Source organism: Mesoplodon densirostris, chromosome 6, assembly GCF_025265405.1.
Source record: "Mesoplodon densirostris isolate mMesDen1 chromosome 6, mMesDen1 primary haplotype, whole genome shotgun sequence".
Taxonomy (NCBI): Eukaryota; Metazoa; Chordata; class Mammalia; order Artiodactyla; family Ziphiidae; genus Mesoplodon; species Mesoplodon densirostris.
In genome coordinates, this window is record NC_082666.1 from 1,612,102 (window position 1) to 1,635,270 (window position 23,169).

A 23,169-nucleotide genomic window follows, 5' to 3' on the forward strand; every position below is an offset into this window, starting at 1 on the left:
CGAGAAGGCGGATGCTCTCCTCCCTCTGGGCTCCTGTCTCGGCCTCTGGGAAGTTTAGCTGGGGCACCGAGGGCGCCGCCCCCAGGAGCCTCAAGCACGCCGTAGTTCCTTGAGTGTATTTTCTATTCTTTGAAAAAAATGGAATTCAGGGTAAGCCAGGAGGTCTTACCTGGGGCGCCTGGCCCTACAGCAGACCTTCCTTGAACAAACTGCCATCTTGTTTTGAAGAAAAAAGCTTGTTTTACATTCAAAGCGTCATCTCTACAACCTCAACATAAGATGACGTTGATATTTTTACCAATAACTGCTGCGTTCTCCTTTGGGGAATGAAAATAATCTCTGGACCCTTTGGGGAACCCTGAGCTACCTGGGGAGGGCACAGTAACGGCCTTCACAGCCCTCCACTCCCCGCCAGTGGAGGGGCCACTCCGCAGTGCTCAGGAGCCACCGGGCTGTGAGGAGGGGCCGGGCGCTCCTTCCCCCTCCCCGCCCGACTCCGGACGCCCCACGCGGAGCTGGCAGCCTGTGGGCAGAGGATGTCGAAACCACAGTTTGGATAAAGCTGATCTTGGCAGATGCTCAAACCAGCGTAGTATACGATTCATTTTTGTTTGGTGGGGATGTTACGTTCTCAGGTTGGGGGCCAGCTCCCCGAGGCCCGGGCTTTGCCACCATCCCGCTCCGCCCAAGATACCTGCAGTAGATGCCCAGAGAATGGCTGGGCTGGGTGGTGCACATCACCCCGGAGTTACGGAGGGAGGGCTGCTCTGAACCTGGGGCCACAAGGCGCCTGCGGACGGGCCAGGCCGCCGAAGCCCGCCTCTGAGCCCGCGCCCTGCCCTCCCCTTTCTTGTAGCGGGAAGCCTCTCCGATCGTTTTTCTCCTCTTATTTGAAGTCATTGCCGGATGTGAGGAAGAAATCGCTTTCATTGCCTGAAAAACCAAGCAAAGAAGACAACTCTGAAGCCGTGGTTTGGAGGGAATTTGACAGGTGAGTGAAGCTGCCTGGAATGTGTGGCTGGGGGTCCAGGGGTCACTGCAGGGCGGCTCGTTCAGAAGCCCGCCTGCCGGCACTCGGGGATTCTCCGCGTTGTCTCCTCGGGGTGGCGTCCCTCTGGGGTAGAAGCCAGCACTCGGGAATCTACGTGGAGAGAGAGGCGCCCACACTGACCTTGTAGTGTTTCCTCCCAGGTCGAAGCTGTACGTGGCTGACCTGGAATCGGGGCTGCACCACCTCCTGAGGGTGGAGCTGGCCGCCCGCAGGTCCCTGGCCGGGGCCGAGCTGAAGACACTCAAGGACTTCATCACTGTCCTGGCCAAGGTGCGTGGGCGTCTGGACCGGGCCGGGGTGCACGGGCCAGCCTGGGCTTGACCACGCAACCTCGCCCGTCCTCCACTCACCCAGACGCCTGCCGTGTGCTGGGGGCCTGCGGGGCACAAAGCTCCTGGCCGCGTGGAGGTGCCCGCGCACTCGGCGGGGGGGCGGGCGGGGGGCTGGGACCATGCAGGGCAGCGCCGAGGCCCGAGGGCCCTGCCGGCTCGGGGCGAGCGGTGCCTGGGGAAGGCCTGAGGACCAGCAGGATGAGCGGGGAGTGAGCGGGAGTGGGCAGGAGGCCTGTGCGTCGGGGAGCTGGGAGGAGAGGTGGGGAGCGGCGGGCCTCCGGGCAGGGAGACGGCTGCGGCCCGCGGTGTCGTGTCGGGTGGGCCCTGGGTGGGGGGCGTGGTGGCTGCTGGGTCAGCTCACGTTTAGAGGGGTGCGGCTGTCGGGATTACATTCCTGCCAAGAACTCTTAGCTCCAGAGCTGGAAGTCCAGGCTTGTGGTCTTTTTCTGGGCCCAGAGCCCCTGTGCTGGGCAGAGGTTGGAGCAGTCAGTCATCCCTCTTCCCCGGGGATGGACCTGGGCCCCTGTTCTGTTGGCCCAGCAGCCCTGGCCGTGGCCCTTCTGCTCTCTGACCTCTGAGATAGCCCAGGCCCTAGGCACGCCCCGCCCACCGTGGTCACCTTTGGTCACCGTTGGTCACCTTTGGTCTTGCGCTGGCTGCCCCAGCTGCCTCCAGAGGCCACCCTTCGTAACCCTATTGTTATCTAAGAGATAAGGAAGCTTAACTCTGAAAGGTTTCCCTTGCCACGTGTGTGCCGTCCCCGACGAGGTGCTCCGCAGCCAACACTTCTGCTGGTCAGAGTTTACTCACGTTGTACGATCTTTGAAGAAACTCAGGAGGTAGAATTTACGTTTAAGGGAATAAGGAGTCACCTCATTTTTTTCAAATGAATAAATGGAAGCTGTTCAGGCAGCTCTCCTCACGCTGCGCCCCGCAGAGGTCGGAGCCCCCGCCTGCCCGTCCGCGTCAGGACAGGGGTCTTGCTGCCCACGTGCCTCGCGTTCCCTGTCCTCGTTCCAGCCCAGTGTCACCCTGGAGGGCTCCACACGTGGGCGGAGCCTGTGAGTCAGATCAGCATAAATTATTCTGAATAGTTTTTCTACGCGTTACTTAAACTGTAGATGCTGGTCCGTTGGTAATGGCGCTCTGTAACCGGTGTTGGAAAACCCCAGAGTTTGCAGAGTTGACGATGCGATGTTTCCGCTGTGGCTGTTTCTGCAGCTGGGGCAGCTGCATCTGTCTCGGCACCGGTGTTGGTTAAGGTCTCGGCCCAGGTTTCTAAGAGCTCTTTCAGCCTTGAATTTGCACATTTCACTGGCAGCATCTAATCGAAGTTCCTCACAGAAGGCCTGCAGGACCGCCGGGATCCTTGCACTCGAGGCTTCCCGGGCCGCCAGCACGGCCTGAGTGTTCACGTGTAGTTAGCCAGCGCTGGCGCTTGTTTGCGTGGAAGCCTCAGGGGTGTGCATGCCTTTTCCAAATAGTCTGACAGTCAGAGATGGCAGAGGGGGAGACGAGGCAGTGTAAGGACAGCGGGCGGGACTGGCATGAATTACCATGAGGGCGTGGAGTGAGAAGGCAGCGATTTCAGAAAGGCCCACAAGCCCTTGACAACGTGGTAAATAAGGCCCCCGGCGGCCGTGTGGTCCGTGGTCGTGAAGTGGCCGCCGGGCGTGAGGATGAGCGGCTGTGTCCCGGGTGCCGGGCGGCGGTGGAGCTGCAGGAATGGGGCCCAGTGCGGGCTTCCCCCTCGTCTGTGTTCTGGGGAAACTCTAGTTCCTCCAGAGACCCCTACCCCTGTGCTCCGTCGGAGCCTGGGTGGACTGGAGACATCTGCTCCCTCCAGCTGGTGGGTCCAGGGCAGGGCAGGCCCGGTCTCCGCCCCTGGCAGGCCGCGCCGTGGGGGGCGCTTCCCGACCGGTCCCTGAGTGTGGTCTTCCCTGCTCAGCTGTTCCCCGGGCGGCCGCCAGTCAGGAAGCTGCTGGAGACGCTGCAGGAGTGGCTGGCCAGCCTGCCCCTGGACAGGATCCCCTACGACGCCGTCCTCGACCTGGTCAACAACAAGATGCGGGTGAGGCAGCCCCTTCGACGAGCTTGGGGGACCCCGCGCCTGCCCTCGGCCGATGCGCCGCCGGTCTCCCTCCCCGGTTCTGCCGCCCGGTCTCCACAGCAACCTCCAGCTCCCTCTGCCTGGGTCTGGGACAGACAGCCGACCGAGACGATGGGGGTTTTGTCAGGCAGTGAAGCCTTAGGGTTTGTTTTCTGTTTTCATTTTTAGTAAACTCATCTAGATTTCACACTTAAAAAAGTAGTGAATAAAGGCGATGGGTCGAGCTGCCGTGCAGGCCGGGCGTGCAGCCAGGGTCTTGGGCCGGCGTCTGTGGCCACAGGCTCCATGGCGTAGGCTCCCCGGGGTCTGATTCCAGCAGCCCCGGGGGCGCCGGTTTCTAGCCTTGGCCTCTGCTCCATGGGACCTGAGCCGTGTGACGGGGAAGGTGGCCGAGAGCAGGGGCTCAGACCCACAGGGGCCGGGCCTGTGCAGTCACCCGTGGGGACCGAGGGGCCGGGACGCCCACGGAGCGCAGTTCGCAGCCCTGCTTCTGGGCTGTTACAGCCCTTCGGCCTCCGGCTCGCTCCTTGTAAAGTGAAGATCCTATTCATTCAGATGGAGAATTGCCTGACAATTGAATTTTTTTGTTACTAGTCTCCTGTAAATCTCATTGTAACTAATTTTAACTTTAAAAAAAGATGGGTGTCTTTCATGCTGCCTAGTGCTGCTTCATGAGGACACAGGTGAACTCTTCCCTTCTCCCCAAAGACTGGAAAAGAACGGGCCACATTTCCATATTTTGAGAACTCTTTTAGTAAAATAGAGACTTTTTTTCCTCTCATTTATTCGTTATTGGATTTAAATTTACACACGGTGAGATGTACAGTTAAGTTTTGAGAGACGCGCTCCCTGTGTAACCACCGCCCAATCAAGACTGACCACAGTCACCAACTTTTTTTTTTTTTTTTTGGCTGTGTTGGGTCTTCATTGCAGCACGTGGCTTTCTCCAGTTGCAGCTACTGGGCTCTAGGCGTGCGGACTTCAGTAGTTGTGGCTCATGGGCTCTAGAGCGCAGGCTCAGAAGTGGTGGCTCACGGGCTTAGTTGCTCCATGGCATGTGGGATCTTCTCCGACCAGGGCTTGAACCTATGTCCCCTGCTTTGGCAGGCAGATTCCTAACCACTGCGCCACCAGGGAAGTCCACCACCAACTATTTTTAATTTTAACAATTCAATTATCTCTTATTTTTTTCCTACCCCCCCCCCAGATTTCTGGAATATTCCTTACTAATCACATAAAGTGGGTTGGATGTCAAGGAAGCCGACCAGAGCTGAGGGGCTACACGTGTTCTCTGTGGAAATTGTTCCACACTTTGACTGTTCGAGCTGGGACCCATCCAAAAGCGCTGGACGGCACAGGTGAGCTGTCCCCACCTGGGCCACCCGACACGGGTGCTGCGCTACTGCCTGCCGGGGCCGTCCCAAGCTCACGCAGAGGGTAACGTGCCTTCAGGGTGCCCGGGGTCCATTCTACGGAGGGTGGAGGTGAGCATCTTTCCTGGGGGTCCGCTCCGCCCCTGTGCCGGCTTGGGATGCCGGAGCCGGAGCCCCCACCCTCCTTCCTCACAGCCAGTGCCTGGCTGGCCCCTGGGGACATGAGTCACGGGCGGGGTGAGGGAGCGCTGGCCAGGAGCGTCTCTCGATGTCAGCGCCTCTTTCTTCGCTTTAAAGAACGTGAAAGTAAATGAAACACATTTGGAGAAGTGTACGGTTACCTGTCGTTTCTGACAAGGCACCTGGAGCAGCGCACACCCCTTACCTCATGGCGTCTGTGGGGCGGGCGCTCAGCTGTGGCCTGACCAGGGTCTTCGGCTTCAGGTCTCCGAGAGCCTGGGTGCAGAGTGCTGGCCTGGGACGGTGGGGAAGAGAGGAAGAGACACCCTCCCCGCACTTGCGCCCCACATGGGGGGCTATCCTTCCTCACCGTGTGGTCTCCGCATAGGCAGCCGGCTTCATCGGGGCCCTCGGTGGTGTTCAGTCCATCACCTCTGCCACGTTTGTTCGTTAGAAGGGAGCCACTAGGCCCACGAGGGGAGCCGATGACACAGACGTGGCTGCAGGACGTGGGACCACGTTTGTCCCACACAAAGCGCTAAAAATCGTGTCGGAGTTCTGGATCCTCTCTGGACTGTGTTGTGCGTGTGCCTCTCAGTTTAAGCAGGCCCCTGACAGCCATGGGAGTATCTGCTTTTAGTTCTTTATTTTATTTTATTTTGTTATTTATTTACTTATTTATTGGCTGCGTTGGGTCTTCGTTGCTGCGCGCGGGCTTTCTCTAGTTGCGGCGAGCGGGGGCTACTCTTCGTTGCGGTGTGTGAGCTTCTCATTGCAGTGGCTTCTCTTGTCGTGGAGCACGGGCTCTAGGCATGTGGGCTTCAGTAGTTGTGGCACGTGGGCTCAGTAGTTGTGGCTCGTGGGCTCTAGAGCGCAGGCTCAGTAGTTGTGGCACACGGGCTCAGTTGCTCCACGGCATGTGGGATCTTCCCGGACCAGGGCTCGAACCTGTGTCCCCTGCATCGGCAGGTGGATTCTTAACCGCTGCGCCACCAGGGAAGTCCTAGTTTTGTTTTTTTAATCATTCAGGTTCACTGACATCTGTATTAAGTCAAGATGAAGTTTTGGGACCCACACCGTCCAATATTCTTTCCAGTAAAATTGTAAAATTCTTTTAGAGTTACCTTTTGCTGTGTAACAAACGAACCCCAGACGCCGTGGCTTAAAACAACCACCAGGTTTTTACTCATGGTTCTGGGGCTCAGCTCTTTGGATGGGCTCACCTGTGGCCTCGCTCAGGTGGCGGCGGCTGACTGGTCTAGACTCAGAAGGTCAGGCTCCCAGGCAGCGCCAGCTCCCGACGGGGCATCGCCACATCCGGGAGGGGCCTTGGGGTCTGGGCATCACTTCCGCCACAGCCTGTTGCTCAGACAGGTCTCATCCAGCCCAGGTTCACGGTGGGGAGATAGAGGCCACCTGTTGGGGAGAAGCAGCAGCGGGGCATGTGGCGTCTTCAGACATCTCTACCACCCCTGGCCCTGCTCCAGGTGACGTTGGATTTCTATTCCTCCAGGGTCTAGTGGGAGAGGTGGGCTTTCAATGGAAAATTCTCTTAAGAATCACACAGAAGGGACTTCCCTGGTGGCGCAGTGGTTGAGAGTCCGCCTGCCGAGGCAGGGGACACGGGTTCGTGCCCCGGTCCTGGAAGATCCCACATGCCACAGAGCGGCTGGGCCCGTGAGCCATGGCTGCTGAGCCTGCGCGTCCGGAGCCTGTGCTCCGCAACGGGAGAGGCCACAACAGTGAGAGGCCCGCGTACCGCAAAAAAAAAAAAGAATCACACAGAAGAACACGTAGGGCGTGTTCAGGAGAAAGCTCGGGAGCCCAACAGCAAGTGAGATCAGAGCCTCAGCACTGCCTGGCGGGACGCCGGCTGCAGCGTTGGAGCCCACGTCTGAGACATGAGCCTCAGTTGTGGGGAGAGTTCTGCTGAGAGCAGGGAGACACGTTGAAGGAGGTGGGGACAGCAGGGAGGAGGTCCTCGCCGGGACGCTGTATAAAATCCTGCAGAACCGCTGCCAGCAGAGTGGGGGCAGCCGGATGACAAAGCACACAAAGAGATCTTGAGCGTTCTCTCTCTTCGTCGCGTAAATTGAAGCAATATCCGAGGAGTCTGTCTCACGCTGAAAGAATTGGGTCAGACTGAGACCCGGATTATGTCTTGGAAGGTTTTTCCTCTCCTTATTGCATGCTTAAACCCCATCGACTAAAAAGCCTGCCACGGCCTCTAATCCCCCACAGGTAGGGGTTTATGGTTCTTGTCCACTTTAAAGATTAGGGTGGCCCGAGTGTGCAGCGGTTCGGTGGGGGACGCGGGAAGGAGGATTACCCCGCCGGGCACGGCAGATGTCAGCCCAAGGCCCGCAGCTGGGAGAGCAGCACCCGGCCGACGGTGAGGCCTCAGCATGTGCCCATGGCCTCAGGGCTGGGTGCCCCCTGGCTGCCCTGGGAAGCACTGGGAGCCAGGGGCAGGGGGCGGGGTGCGGCTTCGGGCCTTCTCTGAGTAACACAAGCAGGACTGCCGAGGCTGACGGCCCACGAGGCCTCTCCGGGCGGGTCCGGCTTCCCGGGCCGTGAGGACAAGCGTCAGGACCGCACCGGCCACAGAGAGAGATCGCTCGTGAGGGCCTGCTGTTCAGATGGATTCAGCCTCCAAAACCATGTCTTGTTTTTTTCCCAGTTATTTTGCTGGGTTTCTTGTACCGCTGACATTTAATCTGTTTTAATCTCGCGGTCTCTTCTTCGTACGCCCCGTCCCCCGTGTTAGTTGTCTGGACGGGACTCTGGTCCAGCCCTGTGCTGCTCCCCCGTCCCCCGTGTTAGTTGTCTGGACGGGGCTCTGGTCCAGCCCGTGCTGCTCCCCCTCCGCCGTCCTCAGGGGCCCTCCTTCCAGCGCGCTGCAGGCTGCGCTGTCCTGCCCTTGGGGGGATTGCTTTCTTCAGACGTCGTGCCCCTCACTCCCAGGGCCTTTACTCGGCACCCATCGTCCTCCTGTTAGGGTCTGTGTCTACACCCAGTGGTGAAAACCGTCTGTGTGGCTGGTAGATGCTGGAGGGTTTCCTCACACGGAGAGGATCGGCCTCTTTGAAAGAGTGCAGACCTTCACCAGCCTGCCACCCTGTCGCTCCCAGAGGGCGCCCCAGCGGCTGACCAGCCCGTGACTGTCACTGTCCCTTCCATGGAAGATCCGCCACAGGGCGGGGCTGGCAGCAAGCCCGGAGACTCTTCCTATGGCCTGGTTCATATTCGGGCTTGTGTTTCGCAAGGATTTCAAAGCAAAACAACTGCAAATTTCGAATGAGTGGCTGCCACGGCCCCGGCACAAGCCTCTGGGGTTGCTTGTAGGGCAGGAAAAGTTGCACATGGGACTCAGGCCTGGGGCAAGCCCGGACCTCTGGGCGTGGGGCTGGGGGCTCCTGGCAGACCTAATAGCTCCAGGCCTCTGGCTCGTTCTCCTGAGGGCCAGCGCATGTCCTGGAGTGGCTCCGGCGGCTGGACACAGGCGGCCGTCTGCTCCTGGGGTGAGCGCGTCTGGTGCAGTGTCAAGGCAGCAAGCAGCCATCTTGCGGTCGCGGTGGGCATCTGGGAAGGAGCTGGTTTCTTCCCGTGTCCATGCGAGGACCCAGGGGGCTGGCCCGTGGCCTGTGTCAGGCGCTCAGCTCGTCCCTGGCTCCCTCGCTGCCACCCCAGGCCCTGCGGTTCTAGCGGAAACAGTCCGACACGCTTTGATCCCCCCACAGGTTTGGAAGACGACCCCCAGGCAGTGCTGCAGACCATCAGGAGGTACGTTCACACCTTCTTTGGGTGTAAGGAATGCAGTGAGCATTTTGAGGAAATGGCTAAAGAATCGATGGATTCTGTGAAAACCCCGGACCAGGCAATTCTCTGGCTTTGGAAGAAGCATAACGTGGTCAACAACCGTTTGGCAGGTGAGCAGAAGCCACTCCGCGTGGCCTGTGCCTGGGTGCGGAGCCCGAGCTGTGGGTGGTGGGGATGGCACCTGAGCTTCGCCACCACTCTTGCCTGCCCGCCACGTGCCAGCCTGCCTGCCCGCGGGGCTCACGGCCGGGTCGTCTGCCCTGACCGGATGTCAGTTTCCTGGTGACATTGGCCAGGGAGCTGCCAGAGACAACAGTCATTCCCGACTGCCAGTCCCTGGCTTTCCAGATTGTTCTCTCACTGCAGGGCTCCCGGGCTGCATGGAAATGCAAACGTCTTTCCCCCTTGGTAGCCCACTAGGCCCCTGAGTAAATTCGACAGTGGAAGGCTTGGAATATAATTAATTTTCAGTAAAGGAAAATTTTAGCGTCGTTAAAACCTGCTCTCAGACTGTAGACCAAACTCCTCAGGGTGGTTTTGTTTAAAAAAACTAGGGCGCGTGTATTTTCTCAGAGTTAAGTAATTCAAACTGTTCCTAAATCAATGGTAGATTAAAATTAGGCTTAAAAATAATCCACTGAGAAATAAATCTTAATAGAGATGAATAGAAAATGCCACTAAACTATTGGTTTTTATTTAATCCACTGTATCATAAAAACATCTTACAGCTAAAGCACTAAAGAGAATTGGTTTTTCTTTGGACTCGGAGCTGACCGCTGCGGCTCCAGTCACGTGGCCGCGGCCCCTCGTGTTGTCCGGGTTTGTCCTTCGCCTTCGGCTGCAAGTGAAGGCACTTCCGCTGTGGCCCTGGTACAGACAGCTCCACGACCAGGGTGTCAGTCCGCCGGCCCTCTCAGGGGGCGCGTGTTGACCCTGTCCCAGCAGCGCTCAGCCCCAGAGCAGCTGGCGAGACTCCAGCCAGGCTGCCGTGTCCGGGCGCCGCCTTGTGCCCCACGAGATGCTGCGCCAGAAAGGCGCCTGTGGTCGTGTGGTTCCTTAGACTCCACGTGTCCCCCCCAGCCCCCTCGGTCCCGCCTGTGGCCTCTGGGTTGAGGTCCATGCAGTGCTGCGCTGGACACACTCTGGCATCTCCTTCCGTCTCGGGGTGTGAATCCAAACCCCCCGCTGGACGCAGACCCCCAAGGGGCGCGCCCAGGCCGAGTGGTGCGCGTTGCCCTGCAGCTTCTGCCCAGCCGCGGCCCGTCGTGCGCACGGTGAGCGGGCCGGAGGAGAGCGCCTCCGCCGAGTCAGGAGGCCCACAGACGGACCGATTCCCTTGACGTGGGCTTCTGGAAGCCCTCTGAGGTGGTGAGGCAGCCCCAAGTCAGGTCGGCGAGTCCCAGGAGCCCGGGGAGCCACGGGCCACGCTTGCCGTCAGCAGGGCCTGTGGGAGCCGGGGGTCCGGGGCTGCCACGGCGTCGCACGTGGAAGAGAAACAGGAGTTTGGAAGTGCGGCTGCGAGTGCGGGGGCTTCGTGGATCTACCTCAAAGGCTTGCCCCCCAGTCACTGGCTCACAGCCCAGGCAGCGCTCTGCCCAGGGGTGTCGGACGAGGGAGGGAGGGAGGGCGTGGGAGGGGGTCCCCTCAGCCCGTCCGCATGCTGAGGGAGCACCTTAGGGAAGGGAGGACAGCGGAGGTGGGGGCCCCTCAAGCAGGGCTGCGAGGCCAAGGGTGTGGAGCTGGGAACTTGCCCGCCCGCTTGGGTGTTTGCGGCGGGGTTTGGCCAGGCGAGTGGTGGTGCCTGAGCGTGGACGGCTCCCTGTGCTGTGGGCCGGGGATCCGCCAGAGGGCGTGAGGGAGGGCGCGGCGGTGCTGTGCGGGCAGCCGTGCAGGGAGGCGGGTGGGAGGGAGCGTCGTCTGGGCCCCACTGGACGGTCGCAGGGAGGCGGTGCAGGGAGAGGGCAGTAGTGGGCAGGCAGGAGGCACGGGGGCCCGCGGCACCAGGGTGGGCGGTCAGGTGGCCGGGAGGCCTCTTCACGGTGGCCCTTTCCTCCTCACAGGCCATCCGAGTGAGGACCCCAAGTTCCCAAAGGTTCCATGGCCCACCCCAGACCTCTGCCCGGCCTGCCACGAGGAGATCAAGGGCCTGAGCAGCTGGAACGAAGGCCAGGTGCTCCTGTTCTTGAAGCAGCACTACGGCAGCGACAACCTCGAGGACACGTACTCCTCGGACTTGGGAGACGCCGGTGAAGGCGCCCCGGCCATGGGCGAGGAACGGGCGGGGGGCCACGCTTCCCCAGAGCAGCCGCCCGCGGACCAAGGTGCCGAGAGTCTCCGTCCCCCCAGCGTGCTGCCCCCCAGGCCTCGCCTGTCAGAGAGGTCGCACCAGGGGCTGGACGCCGAGGGCCGCCGGGGGGCGGGGGCGGGGGCGGCCTTCCTGGGGACGGGCTTCTCCAGCCTGGACATGAGCCTCTGCGTCGTGCTCTACGTGGCCTCGTCCTTGTTTCTCATGGTGATGTACTTCTTCTTCCGCGTGCGGTCCAGGCGGTGGAAGGTTAAGCATCACCACCCGTCCGTGTAGGATGCGGTGAGACTGTGGAACCGCCTTCAGAAAGCCTGCAGCTTTAATCTTCAGATCAGGGATTCGGTCAACACGTCGGACTTGGTGTCGCCTGGATGGCGCCCTCCGCTGCCCCACGTGCTCTCCCTGCAGGGGACGCACCCGGCACGTGGCGAGACTGTTTGCATTCCTGGAACCCTCAGGTGGCGCCTTTCACAGATCCTAGAGCAGAGAGCCTTGTCTGCTTTTACTCTTCCAGGTCTGAAAACAGAAGTGGGGAGGCCAGGCCCCACGCACAGAGCTTTGCCACCTGCTTTCACCTCAGTTGCTAGACTGCAAGGCCTCGCTCTGGGATCTGGAGAAAACTCACTCCCTTCCCTCCCCTGCTGGGGCCTCCGGACGCCTCCCCTTTCCGCTGCTCCTTGAAGCCAGTGTTCTCAGTGGTTCAGTCGTGTTTGTGCTTTTCAGCTGCTTGGTTGTTTCTGCTTGAAGCAGGAGAACATCTCCGGGGCGCCAAGGCAGCTCAGGACCGGGGAAGGGAAGCCCCCTTAGTCAGTCGTCCCAGGCTCTGCAGACGTGGAGATGAGAGTGTGGAGGGGAAGGGGGGCCGGTGGGTTTGTGGGGCAGGGTGGTGCCCTTCTAGTCTTCAGGGGCATTGTCTGTGCTTGTTAATCTGGTGCCCAGAGGCTGTAAGCAAATCCCAGCCTGCGTCCACTGTGGGAGGGGAGGGCCTTTGGGGAGGGGGCTGCTCTTCGGGATCTCTGAAGGCGGCACCCTCGGTCCTGTGTCATCATCCTCCAGCACCTGCAAGTCCCCGTGAGAACCTAGGGCTCAGTGTGAGGGAGCCGGTGGTGCCCGGGGCAGACTGTGGTCTCGGCCAAACTTCATTTGCCTGAGGCTGTTTCACCATGGGTCCTGGTGCATGGCCCCAGTGCCCCAGGCTTCGATGATTAATTTTCTAACACTGAATGGTTTTAACACATTATTTGTAAAACCCAAAACATTTAGAAGTAAATTTGCCTCTGAAAAGGTAAACAAAGAAACAGAACAACCTATGGCAGGGAACATTTCCTTTGAGATCCTTTGTGGCTTTGTTGGTCTGTCTCACAGGCTCAGATGTATCCATGCGCGCGCGTCTGTGTGTGTGTGTGTGTGGTGTCTGTGTGTGCCTGTGTGTGTGACTATGATGGTTGTAACAGTGTTTCCCACTCTGCCTGTTCCACACTCCAGTTGTGTGTTTACTAAGTACCGATGACCATGTGACCATGTAACGCTGATGTGACCGTTGCAGCTTAGGGAGAATAGGCTGCTGATTCCTTGAACAACTCTCATGAGCTTTGTGGTCACCTTCAGTGGGAGGCGTGGTCTGGAGGCCTCCGGGCAGGAACCTGCTCCTGAGCCACCGCTTCCTCTGCACTTCTCTGCCGTGAGAGGTTTCTTGTTTGACACTTTTTTAACCCCTGGGAGCCTTTGTGTTTTAAAAGCCAGAAGCTTGTCTTCATGGCTAAGTTGTGTGCCTGGGTTACTGAAGACACCTGTTGTTTCTTTTCAACTTGAAAATCGGGCAGATTTACAGAGAACCCAAAGGGAAATACTAAGAACCGTTAATTAAACTGCCTTTTGGTTTGTATTGAATGTCTTTTTCTCCCATAAAGGAAGTTTCTTTCGACAGTGGGAACTGGGTGATTTTGCAAGTGTACCATCTTATGTACTTTACAGAACCTAGCTGAAGGGCGACGCTGGCCTCCGCGGTTTGTAATAATACTGCAGCTTGAGGGGCAGTGGGTCAGGGAGAGGACGTGCTGAGGCGGCCCGCGGGCGCTGGGTCCCGTCGCTGCCCAGAACTGGACGCTCCCTCTAGGCAAGGGTTAAGTTCTGTTTTCTAAAGTTGTAAGTATTGAGACTAATGAATATAATAGTTCGGTAATTTAAATGTATATTTATTTTTAATGGAAGGATTTTGATTCAAAAGAAGCTAATGGACCTGGAAATGTCGGTGAAACTTCTTACCTGCAAGGAAAATGAACATTTTGTATTTAAGTAAACTATAATGTGCACATTTTAAGAATAAAGAAATCCGATGTTTGAAAAAATTGTAATTCTTTTGAAGTTAGAACTAGGGATGCGGTGTCGGATGGGAGTGCCAGACGAAGCCTCCTCTCCCTTCTCGGGTGTATGGACAGGACGTCTGAAATCCCAGAATTTCTTGTATTGAACCAGAGGCTTTTTGGAAGATGGCCCGAGGGTCAGGTGGAAGATGAACGATGGGAAATCGATGATAAATGATAAATGGTCTTCTTGGAGCCGAGCTAGACGGAGTGGGCTCAGGACAGCACCCTTCCTCCCACGAGAGGGGAGACGGGATGGTGACTGCGATGGGTGTAAATCCTACTCACAAGGCGCCAGAGAGGCCCCCCGCCGGGTGAGGGAGCTGCCAGGCCTGGGCTTTGCCTGGGCCCCACTCTCCTGGGCCACCCCGCTCCCGCCAGGCCTGAATGCCCAGCATCGCCGTCGGCCACCAGGTGTGCCTCATGCCACGGCTTTGCCCCAACACCTGTTTGCTGCCTCCGGTTCTGAACTATTTTTAAAGTAATTTTATTTTATTTATTTATTTATTTTTGGCTGCGTTGGGTCTTTGTTGCTGCGCGCGGGCTTTCTTTAATGTGGCGAGCGGGGGCTATCCTTCGTTGCGGTGCACGGGCTTCTCATTGCGGTGGCTTCTCTTGTTGCGGAGCACGGGCTCTAGGCACACGGGCTTCAGTAGTTGTGGCCTGAGGGGTCCGGAGCACAGGCTCAGTAGTTGTGGCTCGCGGGCTTAGCTACTCCACAGCATGTGGGATCTTCCCGGACCAGGGCTCGAACCCGTGTCTCCTGCATTGGCAGGTGGATTCTTAACCGCTGCGCCACCAGGGAAGTCCCTGTGAACTATTTTGATTTCTTCTCCCGCCTCCCCCCACCTTGTTTTGGTCGAGTGTGGCTTCAGGGGAGTTCTCTTGGCTGCAGTTTCTGTGAATTCACCTTCCCAGCCGGGCTGTGCCCCCGTCCGGAAAGGGCACAGGCAGCCAGCCGCTGGCACTGGGTGACCGGCGGGCACCCTGCCCCCCAGCCCGGTCTGTGTGGTGCCGGTGTAGGCTTACCATCCGGTAACCCCTGTCACCCAGGGTCTTGGCGCTCACGGCTGAGTAGTTTCTGTTGGGGGCGCCCCAGCTGCCCTCTGGGAGTGGGAGGGGGCTGTGGCCTGAGACCTGGGGGCAGTGCGTGTTGGGGAGGTCGGGCGTGCAGAAAGTTCCTCCCGCCTAAAGCAACCGTTGAACGGGGCAGCAGCTGGAGCTAGAGCCTCAGTAGGAGCCTGTCTGGAGGCCGATGGGGCTGGAGAGCCCTCGGCCTGGACGCTGCCTTCCAGGAGGGAAGCAGGAAAGAGCAGGAACGGCAGGGTGGAGCACCCGCTTGGGGCGAATCCCCAGCCCTAGGGCCGGCCTGGAGCTCAGGGCGGAGCCGGCTGACGCTGTCACCCAGGCCTGGCGGCGGCGGGGTGGGGGAGGGGAGGGGGCACGGCGGGGCGGGCCGAGGGACCGGGGACCTGGAAAGGGGGGCTGCGGGCGGGGTCGGGGAAGGTGGGCGGCTGCGCGCCTCCTTCAGCACCTCGGACAGCGCCCGGCCCAGAGGCTCCCGCGTCTGGCCGCTCTGCGCGCACTGGGACGCGGGGAGGGCCGAACCCTCCCGGGGGTGGGGGCGGGGGTCGCAGAGGAGGAGGAAGGAGCGCTGCCCGCACCACTTGGGCCCGGCCTGGCCCCGCGGCCGCGATGCTGCTGGAAACGGATCTCGAGGGCGACCGAGATCGGCCCGGGGCCCCCGCAGCTGCCGCTCTCTGCACCTTCAGCGGGACTAGGGGTAAGAGCCCCGCCTGCCCCGCAGCCTCCAACCTGGGCAGGAAGACCCAGAGGGGAAAAACAGCAGGGTCGGCAGAGGCAAACAGAGGGACAGCGGGAAGGAATGGGTGCAGCACCCCAAGGGCAGGGAGGGGAAGAGTCTGGGGAGATCTCTGGCGGGACACGAGACGGGAACCGGGGTGAGGGGACGGGAGGCTGGCAGAGCCCTGAGTGGGCAGGGGGCCTGGCTCTCCCTGCGATGGTTCGGGAAACCTGGACCTGCGCTCTAGTGCCCGTGGCTGTTTGCGGAGTGCCCCAAGAACAGAAGGGACCTCACAGGCATTTCTGGTGGGGAGGGGATGGGCAGAGAAAGGGCCGCCGAGTAAATCCAGAGACCCCACGCGTCTCAGCACCCACACACAGCCCAGCCTGGGCCTCGCCAGCCGGCCCAACTGCGCAGTACCGAGACCCCTGGGTCGGCCCACGGCCTAAACCGCCCTCCCCAAGGGCCCTTCGATCGCAAGGACGTTGGGAAATAATGGAGGCATTGTTGGCCACCCGGCCAGATGCCGAGCGCACGGGCCCGCCCGCCCCTTCCCCAGTCGGACCACACATGGCTCCTCTCAGGCAGGCCTCTGCAGCAGCTGACACTCAACGGCCGACACCGCAGCGCACCCAGCACCCGCTCAGCTCCCCAGCTTGCACGCTCTTACTCTGTCCCGGGGAACAAGTGTAGCACAAAGTGAAGGGGCGGGCGCTGGCTGCACGGGGCTTTGCTCAGACTGAGACACGGGGTCTGCTGAGAGCTAAGAGGAGCTGTGCTTCCCCTGCCGGGGTCCTTCCAGGCCGGCCACCGGAGGCCAGGCGGAGGCAGGGTGAGATGGGGCATTACCGCGGGCCTCCCAGGTGGAGCCTCTTGGAGGGTGGCGTCCACCTCTAGTCCCCCAGTGCTTCCTGGGGTCCCTGCCCTCGCCATGCCCTCCGCTGCCAGGGAACCACACTGCTGTGTGCTGACTGTGGGTGACTCCAGGGGGCGGCCTGGCCTGTGGCCAGGTGCTGGATGCCCTCTGGGGTAGGTGCATCTCTACCTGCAAGGTCGGTGCGTTCCTGCAAGCTCACCTGTTTGGGCTGGAGGCAGGGTGTGGGAAAATCGGGCACGGGGGCTCGCTCCGGTGCTAGCAGGGGTGCTGGCGGGTGGAGGGAAGTGAGAGTGGATCCCGGCTTTCCCAGCTCCACCCCTCCTGACCTGGAGTCTTGGCTGCATCCTGGAGTCTGAGCCGAGGACACTGGGTTTCCCTCCGGAGACTCACCCTGCTTCCCTGCGCCCACTGTGGGCTGCAGTTCCAAGGGTGGGGCCCAGAAGCTGCTCAGAGCGGGAAGGTCTGAGGTTGGGTCCAGCTCCTGGTGGCTTCGCTGTGAGCCCTTGGGCGCCACACTCACTCTCCCTGGGTGTTGGGTCGCGCTCATGCGACCAGACATTGTAACCAAGCCTCCCAGCTCGTACATAGGCCTCTCAAGTCCGAGCCTCAGCGTCGGTAGGACCCGGCTCCCTCCCTGACCCCCAGGCTACCCGCGGGCTTTCACGCCCGAGCCCCAGGCCTCAGCCCTGAGCCGGCGCCGGGGCAGGAAGCTGCCGGGCCCAGTCAAGTGCCCTGGGGCAGCTCCGGCCCGGCTCCTCCTCTGAGCGTCCCCACCCTCGGGCCAGGCACTCGGGGTGGCGTCTGGGCACAGCAGTTCTCCGCGCAAAGGCGCGCGGAGTCCGCGGACGCCACCGGCGCGTCTCGGAGACCCCGGCCCCGCCCCGCGCCGCGGCCCCGCCCCCCGCCGCTCCGCCTCCCCGCGGCCCGAGCCTCCGGGCCCCTGGGCGGCCCGCGGGCGCAGCGCCCAGCAGCGCCGGGAGTCGTTAGGACGCCGGCCCGGGGCCTTTGAGGCCGTGGTCTCCCCGGGCCCCTGGAAAGTTCAGGGCCGGAGAGCCGCGGCGCCGGGCGGCGGGAGCCCATGGAGGCGCGCGGGGAGCTGGTCCCGGGCCGGGAGTCGGCGGGCGGCGACCTGCTGCTGGCGCTGTTGGCGCGGAGGGAAGACCTGCGCCGAGGTGGGTGCCCGGGCCGAGCGGCTGCACCCGGGAGGGCGGACCCCGTGGAGACCCAGAGGTCCTCGCTCCCTTCCCGGCCTGGCCACGGAGGCGACGGGAGCCAGGGAATGCCGGCAGGAGTAGGTGCTAGGTCCCCAGCACAGCACGTCCCTGCCTGGGCATCCCAGCAGCGAGGCTGCCTCTGGGCCCCTGGAGCTGTGTTGTCGGGTGTTTGGTCGTGGCGCCCAGGCTGAGGAGGGAGGGGGGCCTCCGGGTCCCAGGACCGGTTCAGGAAATACTCGGCCTAATCGGGAGAGCGCACAGCGAGCAAACGTGAGACCCAGTGACGACGGGGTAGGAGGATCTGCAGGAAGGCTGCCTGCACCCAGACCCTACACACTTTCCAGGGGAAGAGAGTCAAATGCAAGGGCCAGCGTGGAGCTGGATCCCGGCCGTAGAACACCCCTAGCCGGGATCTAGGTGTCTGCACTCACATGCACCTGCTCTGTTGGCCCACTCGGGGCTGGTCCTCCTACAGGAAAGCCCCCAACTTCCCAGTGGCACCAGTCTCGCCCCCAGCGCCTTGGCTTCCTGTGAACTGGGATGGTTCTCCGCGGGCTTCCAAGCAGGCGGGACCCGCAGGATGGAGATGGAGGTGGCCCTGGAGGGGCGGGGAGCAGCAGGGATGGAGCAGGTGGGAAAGGGGTTGCATCCAGGCTGCGGGGTCTCATCCGCCTCCTACTTATTTATTTATTTATTTTCCGAAGGTTCCTGGGAGGGGTGGCCACAGGGGCTGGGAGGAAGGGGCGGGAGGGCGGAGAGAGAGGAAGGGAGGGGTGCGGGCTCTGGGCGAAACGGCTCAGGAGAGCCGGCGGGGATCGGCGGGCGGGCGCAAGGCTCTGCTGGGCCTCGCCAGCGCGGAGGGTAGGAGACCCCGCCAAGTCCGGAGTCGCCATGCAACGTAAGGCCCGGGTCGCCAGGGCATCGCGAGAGCGCGAGGGGCGCGGCGGGAGCGGCTTTTGCCCGACGCGGGCTCCGCGGGTAGCACGGCCGGGGCGCTGTCCTGGCCGCGGTGCTGAATCCGCGCTGCGCGGGCCTGTCCAGCCACCAGCTCTGGGCCGGGTGTTCTGGCCGCCCTGCCACCGCCGCCCGGGGTTGGGGGGCCAGGGCAGGCGGCAAATCCCCAGGCTCCACACCCAGGGCTACGGTTTTGCCCGACGCGGGACCCCGTCCTTCGTGGTTTCCTGGGGCTGAGGGAGGTCCCTCTCCGGCCCTCTCACCGCTGCCAGGCCAGCCTGGGGCCGGAGGGGCCCGCCGTCAGTGAGGTGAGCGTCGTGGTGCGGTGGTGCTCTATTTTTGTATGTTCCAGTTCCTGCTCGTGGCTCTCTTCCCTCCGGAGACCTTTTCTAAAGTAACAGGGAGTCCGCACCCCATGAGCACCCTGCAAAGCCCCTCATGGACCTGTGGCTCCCTGCGTTTCCCCAGCCTGGTTCCCCTGGAGGCCTGCAGGCCCAGGGGAGCAGAAGCCAAGTGTCTCTGTGGGGAGGGCAAAGTGCCTACTGTGAGCTCAGGCACCCACGTCTGAGCACGAGGACAGAGGGTCCATGTGTCCAGTCCACTCACAAGTACCCTCACGGCCGCCCAAAGACAGGGAGTGCAGCAGCTTTTACTTTGGTGGCCTGCAGACAAGGCCACGGGGCCAGGCAGCCACACCCGCAAGGAGCCCCCGCCGCCATGATGCTTAATTGTGCAAGTAATGAGGGCAACTGGGTGGTGGATGCCCCACGACCCACATGTGCCTGACCTCCCGTTTTCCAGCCCAGCCTCTAAGGGAGCCCCTGGGGCCGGGGTTTCATTTGAGCTCAACGTGCATCCTTCATGGACGGGAAACATTTTGCAGTTGAAGGCATCTGGCCTCGTGGGATGGCCTGGGCACCTTGCTGCTCATGGGCATGTTTCTAAACCTAGTGTCAGTTGTCCTGAATTTCAACTGTGTGCCGGGCTGTGGACTTCAGAGTCATGCACTCCCTGAACTTGGGGAGCTAGGCAGCCGCTCAAGCTGGCTGGGGAAGAGGGTGTGCAGGGAAGGGGGTCTCCTGGCAGCCCCGGTCCCGGGAGCTGGGGGGGGAGGTGAGGCCTCTCCCTCTCTGTGTGGTGCCCATGGCCACTGGTGGCTCCTCTGCCTGCAGAGATCCCCCTGTGTGCTGGCTGCGACCAGCACATCCTGGACCGCTTCGTCCTCAAGGCTCTGGACCGACACTGGCACAGCAAGTGTCTGAAGTGCAGCGACTGCCACACGCCGCTGGCGGAGCGCTGCTTCAGCCGCGGAGAGAGTGTCTACTGCAAGGACGACTTCTTCAAGTGAGCCCGGCTGCCGCCTGGGAGGGAAGGGGCGGCTGCAGTCTGCCCAGTGGAGAGGAGGCCGAGAGCGGGCCACCCCGAGGGACTCCCCGGACCCCCACGATAACCAAATCTGGAGCCCGAAAGTCCCCATCCCCAAACCCCTCCTTTTCCCCGGGCAGGGCACTCGGGGGGCCTCTCCGATGGCAGCTGGGCTAGCACATTAGCCATTTTTTAAAGTAATTAATTTTGTGAATCATTGAAGCAGTCGTTAAAAAGATAACCCTACGTTTGTAGCACTCTATTGGACGTACTCCCTCTTCATTTTGATCTTGTTTTTGTCCTTAACGCTGGGGATGGGGCGCCTACCAGGATTCCCCTTCCCCTTCCAGCACAGAGGACCGCTGTGTTCCCCAGGGCCTCCGGATCCCCTTCTCGGTACTCTGTGCGGCTCTGCTGGAGCTGCCGGGCAGGCGACCAGGGGCAGGGCCCGCGGGGAGCCTCCCTCCAGAAAGCGCCCTGCGCGGTGCCGCGTTAGCTGCTCTCCTACCCGCCGCCGCGCTGAGCCGCGCCCTGTGCGTCCCGCAGGCGCTTCGGGACCAAGTGCGCCGCGTGCCAGCTGGGCATCCCGCCCACGCAGGTGGTGCGCCGCGCCCAGGACTTCGTGTACCACCTGCACTGCTTCGCCTGCGTCGTGTGCAAGCGGCAGCTGGCCACGGGAGACGAGTTCTACCTCATGGAGGACAGCCGGCTCGTGTGCAAGGCAGACTACGAGACCGCCAAGCAGCGAGGTCAGTGGGAGGCGGCGATGGTCCCCGGGGTTGGCCTGGGCAGGGCCCCCCCTCCCCTTTCCTCGCCTGCAGAATGGGGCTAAGGCCAGTCGGGATGGGGCGCGGAGGAATCCTTCCCTCCAGGGTCCTCCGCGAAGCGCTCACTACGGGGCGAGAAGTTACGGGGCGAGAGGTTACGCGCCTTCCCGCCCCCAGGCCCGGGAGCCGGAGTTGGCGGGGACAAGTATCAGAGCCGCTCCGGGGAAGCCGGGGTCTGGGGTCTTGGCGGCCGCCGCCCTTGGGAGCGCAGGGCTGTTGGTCTGAATTATGTGGATTAACTTTCCGCGTCTGAATTATCTTCCTAAATCCTTGACTGTGAAGATCCGGCCCTACCCGCACCCTTGGAACAAATAGGAACCCGGGGGTGGGGTGGGGTGGGGTGGGGCGCTTGTCAGCGAGGGGCCGAGGCTTGAGGCGCCTGCGCCCGGATCCAGGGCCGCGGGGCCCCTAAAGAAGGCCGCCGCAGGGCCGCCCCTCGCAGGGCCCGGACGCCCCCCGCCGCGTTTTCTCCATCGCTCCCGGCGCCCGCGTCCCGCGAAACCCGCCGGCCTCCGCGGCCGAGACGGGCTGTCGCAGCGGCGGCGGCGGCGGCCTCAGTGGCCCCGACGTCCGCGCGCCGGAGGGGGTGGGACCGCTGGGCAGCTGCAGGAGCTGGCCTAGGCTCACGGCTCCCCGCGGTGCAGAGGCCGAGGCCACGGCCAAGCGGCCGCGCACGACCATCACGGCCAAGCAGCTGGAGACGCTGAAGAGCGCCTACAACACGTCGCCGAAGCCCGCGCGCCATGTGCGCGAGCAGCTCTCCTCTGAGACCGGCCTGGACATGCGCGTCGTGCAGGTCAGCGCCCGGCGCCCCCCGCCCGCCCTGCGAGCCGCTGGCCGACAAGGGCCGCCCCGGGACCCGGGGCGCCGGCCACTCACCCGCCCCCACCCCCAGGTGTGGTTCCAGAACCGCCGGGCCAAGGAAAAGAGGCTGAAGAAGGACGCGGGCAGGCAGCGCTGGGGCCAGTATTTCCGTAACATGAAGCGCGCCCGCGGCAGCTCGAAGTCGGACAAGGACAGCGTCCAGGAAGAGGGGCAGGACAGCGACGCCGAGGTCTCCTTCACCGGTATGGCGGGCGCGGGCGGCCACCTCACCCGCGGCGCCCAGAGCGGCAGCCCCGAAGGGGGAAGAGCGTTGGGTTGACCGCAGGGAGCCTGGAAATGTGAATGTCCTGGGTCCTGGCCTCTTTAGCCTCACGTATAAAGCGCTCGTTTATAGACCCTGGTCCCCCATCCCCAAGCCCTGTGGTTTGGCCACTGAGGACCGCTGCTGTTCCTCTGGAGGGGGACAGAACCCCTGTGACCCGAGGGCCTGTCCCTCATCAGGCTTTGTCCTGGTGGGAGGGGTGGACTGTGTCTTTGCCCCCCGGCACTTGCAATGCTTTTTAGGAAGGTGGCAGCACAATTTGGGGGTGATGAAAAGTCCGAGCTGCTTGGAGTTGGGGGAGGGTCCTCTCTGGAACCCGATTATCTCCTCCCAAACCAGGAAGACCCCCCACCCCTTAATGTCCATCCTCAGAAAGTTTGGGCAAGAGACTCTTTGGCAGCGTTTCTGACCTTAAGCTACTCACCTAGCCCCGCTGGGACTTAACTTGTCTGCATAATTGGGCAACCTTGGGATCGTACTGGAACCCTGGGCGCTGACTGGACTATTCCTGGCCCTGAGCCCACCAGGGGAGCCCACCATTCCTTAGGCATCAGGTGGGATTGAGCTAAACAAACTCAAGGGTGGAAGGGGTGAGAGACTTGGGCTGACCTGTCGTGTGTGACGTGGCGCAGGTCACCCCTGCAGGGGGCACTGAGCAGGGCCAGAGGTGGCAGAGGGTGGACACCGAGCAGTGCCCTCTGCTTCCACTGCAGATGAGCCAGCCATGGTCGAAATGGGCCCTGCCAATGGCCTCTACGGCAGCCTGGGAGAGCCTGCCCCAGCCTTAGGCCGGCCCTCGGGGGCCCCAGGCAGCTTCCCGCTGGAGCACGGAGGCCTGGCCGGCCCGGAGCAGTACCGAGAGCTGCGCCCCGGCAGCCCCTACGGTGTCCCCCCATCGCCTGCTGCCCTGCAGAGCCTCCCTGGCCCCCAGCCCCTCCTCTCCAGCTTGGTGTACCCAGATGCCGGCTTGGGGCTCCTGCCCTCGGGAGCCCCAGGTGGGCCCCCACCCATGAGGGTGCTGGCAGGGAACGGACCCAGCTCTGACCTCTCCACGGGGAGCAGCGGGGGCTACCCCGACTTCCCTGCCAGCCCCGCCTCCTGGCTGGACGAGGTGGACCACGCTCAGTTCTGACTGAGACCCCCGGCTCCACCGAGCACCGGACACGAGGGGTCTGGGCAGCAGCACGGCCCCTGGCTGGGGGGGGTCTGGAGCTGAGCTCTCCTGTCCCCAAAGCCCTGGACCCCTGCAGGACGCAGTGCCACCGGCGGGGGACAGGATGAGGACTCAGGGAGGGCTCGTTTCTGCGGAATGCCCCCTGCCGCAGCCCCCTCCCCTAGGCAGAGGGACTCTCCAGGCTCCCGTCTGAGAAGCTCCTCCTGGGACAGGGGGCCAGCCCACCTGGTGGCCCTCAGCAAGCCTTGTTTTGTAAGCAGATTTCTCCCTTTAT

The 23,169-nt window shown here is 62.1% G+C and overlaps 2 protein-coding genes across 4 annotated transcripts in view; both read left to right on the forward strand.

The window, feature by feature from the left end:
* Positions 1-13,518, forward strand: part of QSOX2 (quiescin sulfhydryl oxidase 2) — a 29,580-nt gene extending 16,062 nt beyond the window's left edge. The window contains exons 7-12 of the mRNA XM_060100812.1: positions 857-991; positions 1,192-1,321; positions 3,332-3,454; positions 4,701-4,851; positions 8,787-8,975; positions 10,926-13,518. Of these exons, the coding sequence (XP_059956795.1) occupies positions 857-991; positions 1,192-1,321; positions 3,332-3,454; positions 4,701-4,851; positions 8,787-8,975; positions 10,926-11,446 (1,249 nt within the window). The 3' untranslated portion in view covers positions 11,447-13,518. The remainder of the gene's footprint in view (positions 1-856; positions 992-1,191; positions 1,322-3,331; positions 3,455-4,700; positions 4,852-8,786; positions 8,976-10,925) is intronic.
* Positions 13,519-15,228: 1,710 nt separating this feature from the next.
* LHX3 (LIM homeobox 3) lies at positions 15,229-22,853 on the forward strand. Of its 3 annotated transcripts, none has more exons than XM_060101305.1 (6): positions 15,229-15,316; positions 19,555-19,726; positions 20,294-20,496; positions 21,219-21,370; positions 21,470-21,641; positions 22,435-22,853. In XM_060101305.1, exons 1-6 carry the CDS (start codon positions 15,229-15,231, stop codon positions 22,851-22,853), a joined length of 1,206 nt encoding a protein of 401 aa, XP_059957288.1. The 3 variants fall into 3 exon arrangements, with proteins under 3 accessions (XP_059957288.1, XP_059957287.1, XP_059957289.1); XM_060101304.1 differs by lacking the exon at positions 15,229-15,316 and adding an exon at positions 17,293-17,386; XM_060101306.1 differs by lacking the exon at positions 15,229-15,316 and adding an exon at positions 18,320-18,326.
* The last annotated feature ends 316 nt before the right edge of the window (positions 22,854-23,169 follow it).

Bases quoted from the DNA above. Each gene is read 5' to 3' on its own strand.
- LHX3 (XM_060101304.1), top strand. From the start codon at position 17,293: ATGGAGGCGCGCGGGGAGCTGGTCCCGGGCCGGGAGTCGGCGGGCGGC. The intron at 20,497-21,218 runs GTCAGTGGGAGG...CCCGCGGTGCAG, and splicing joins CGAGACCGCCAAGCAGCGAG to AGGCCGAGGCCACGGCCAAG. The intron at 21,371-21,469 runs GTCAGCGCCCGG...CCCCACCCCCAG, and splicing joins TGGACATGCGCGTCGTGCAG to GTGTGGTTCCAGAACCGCCG.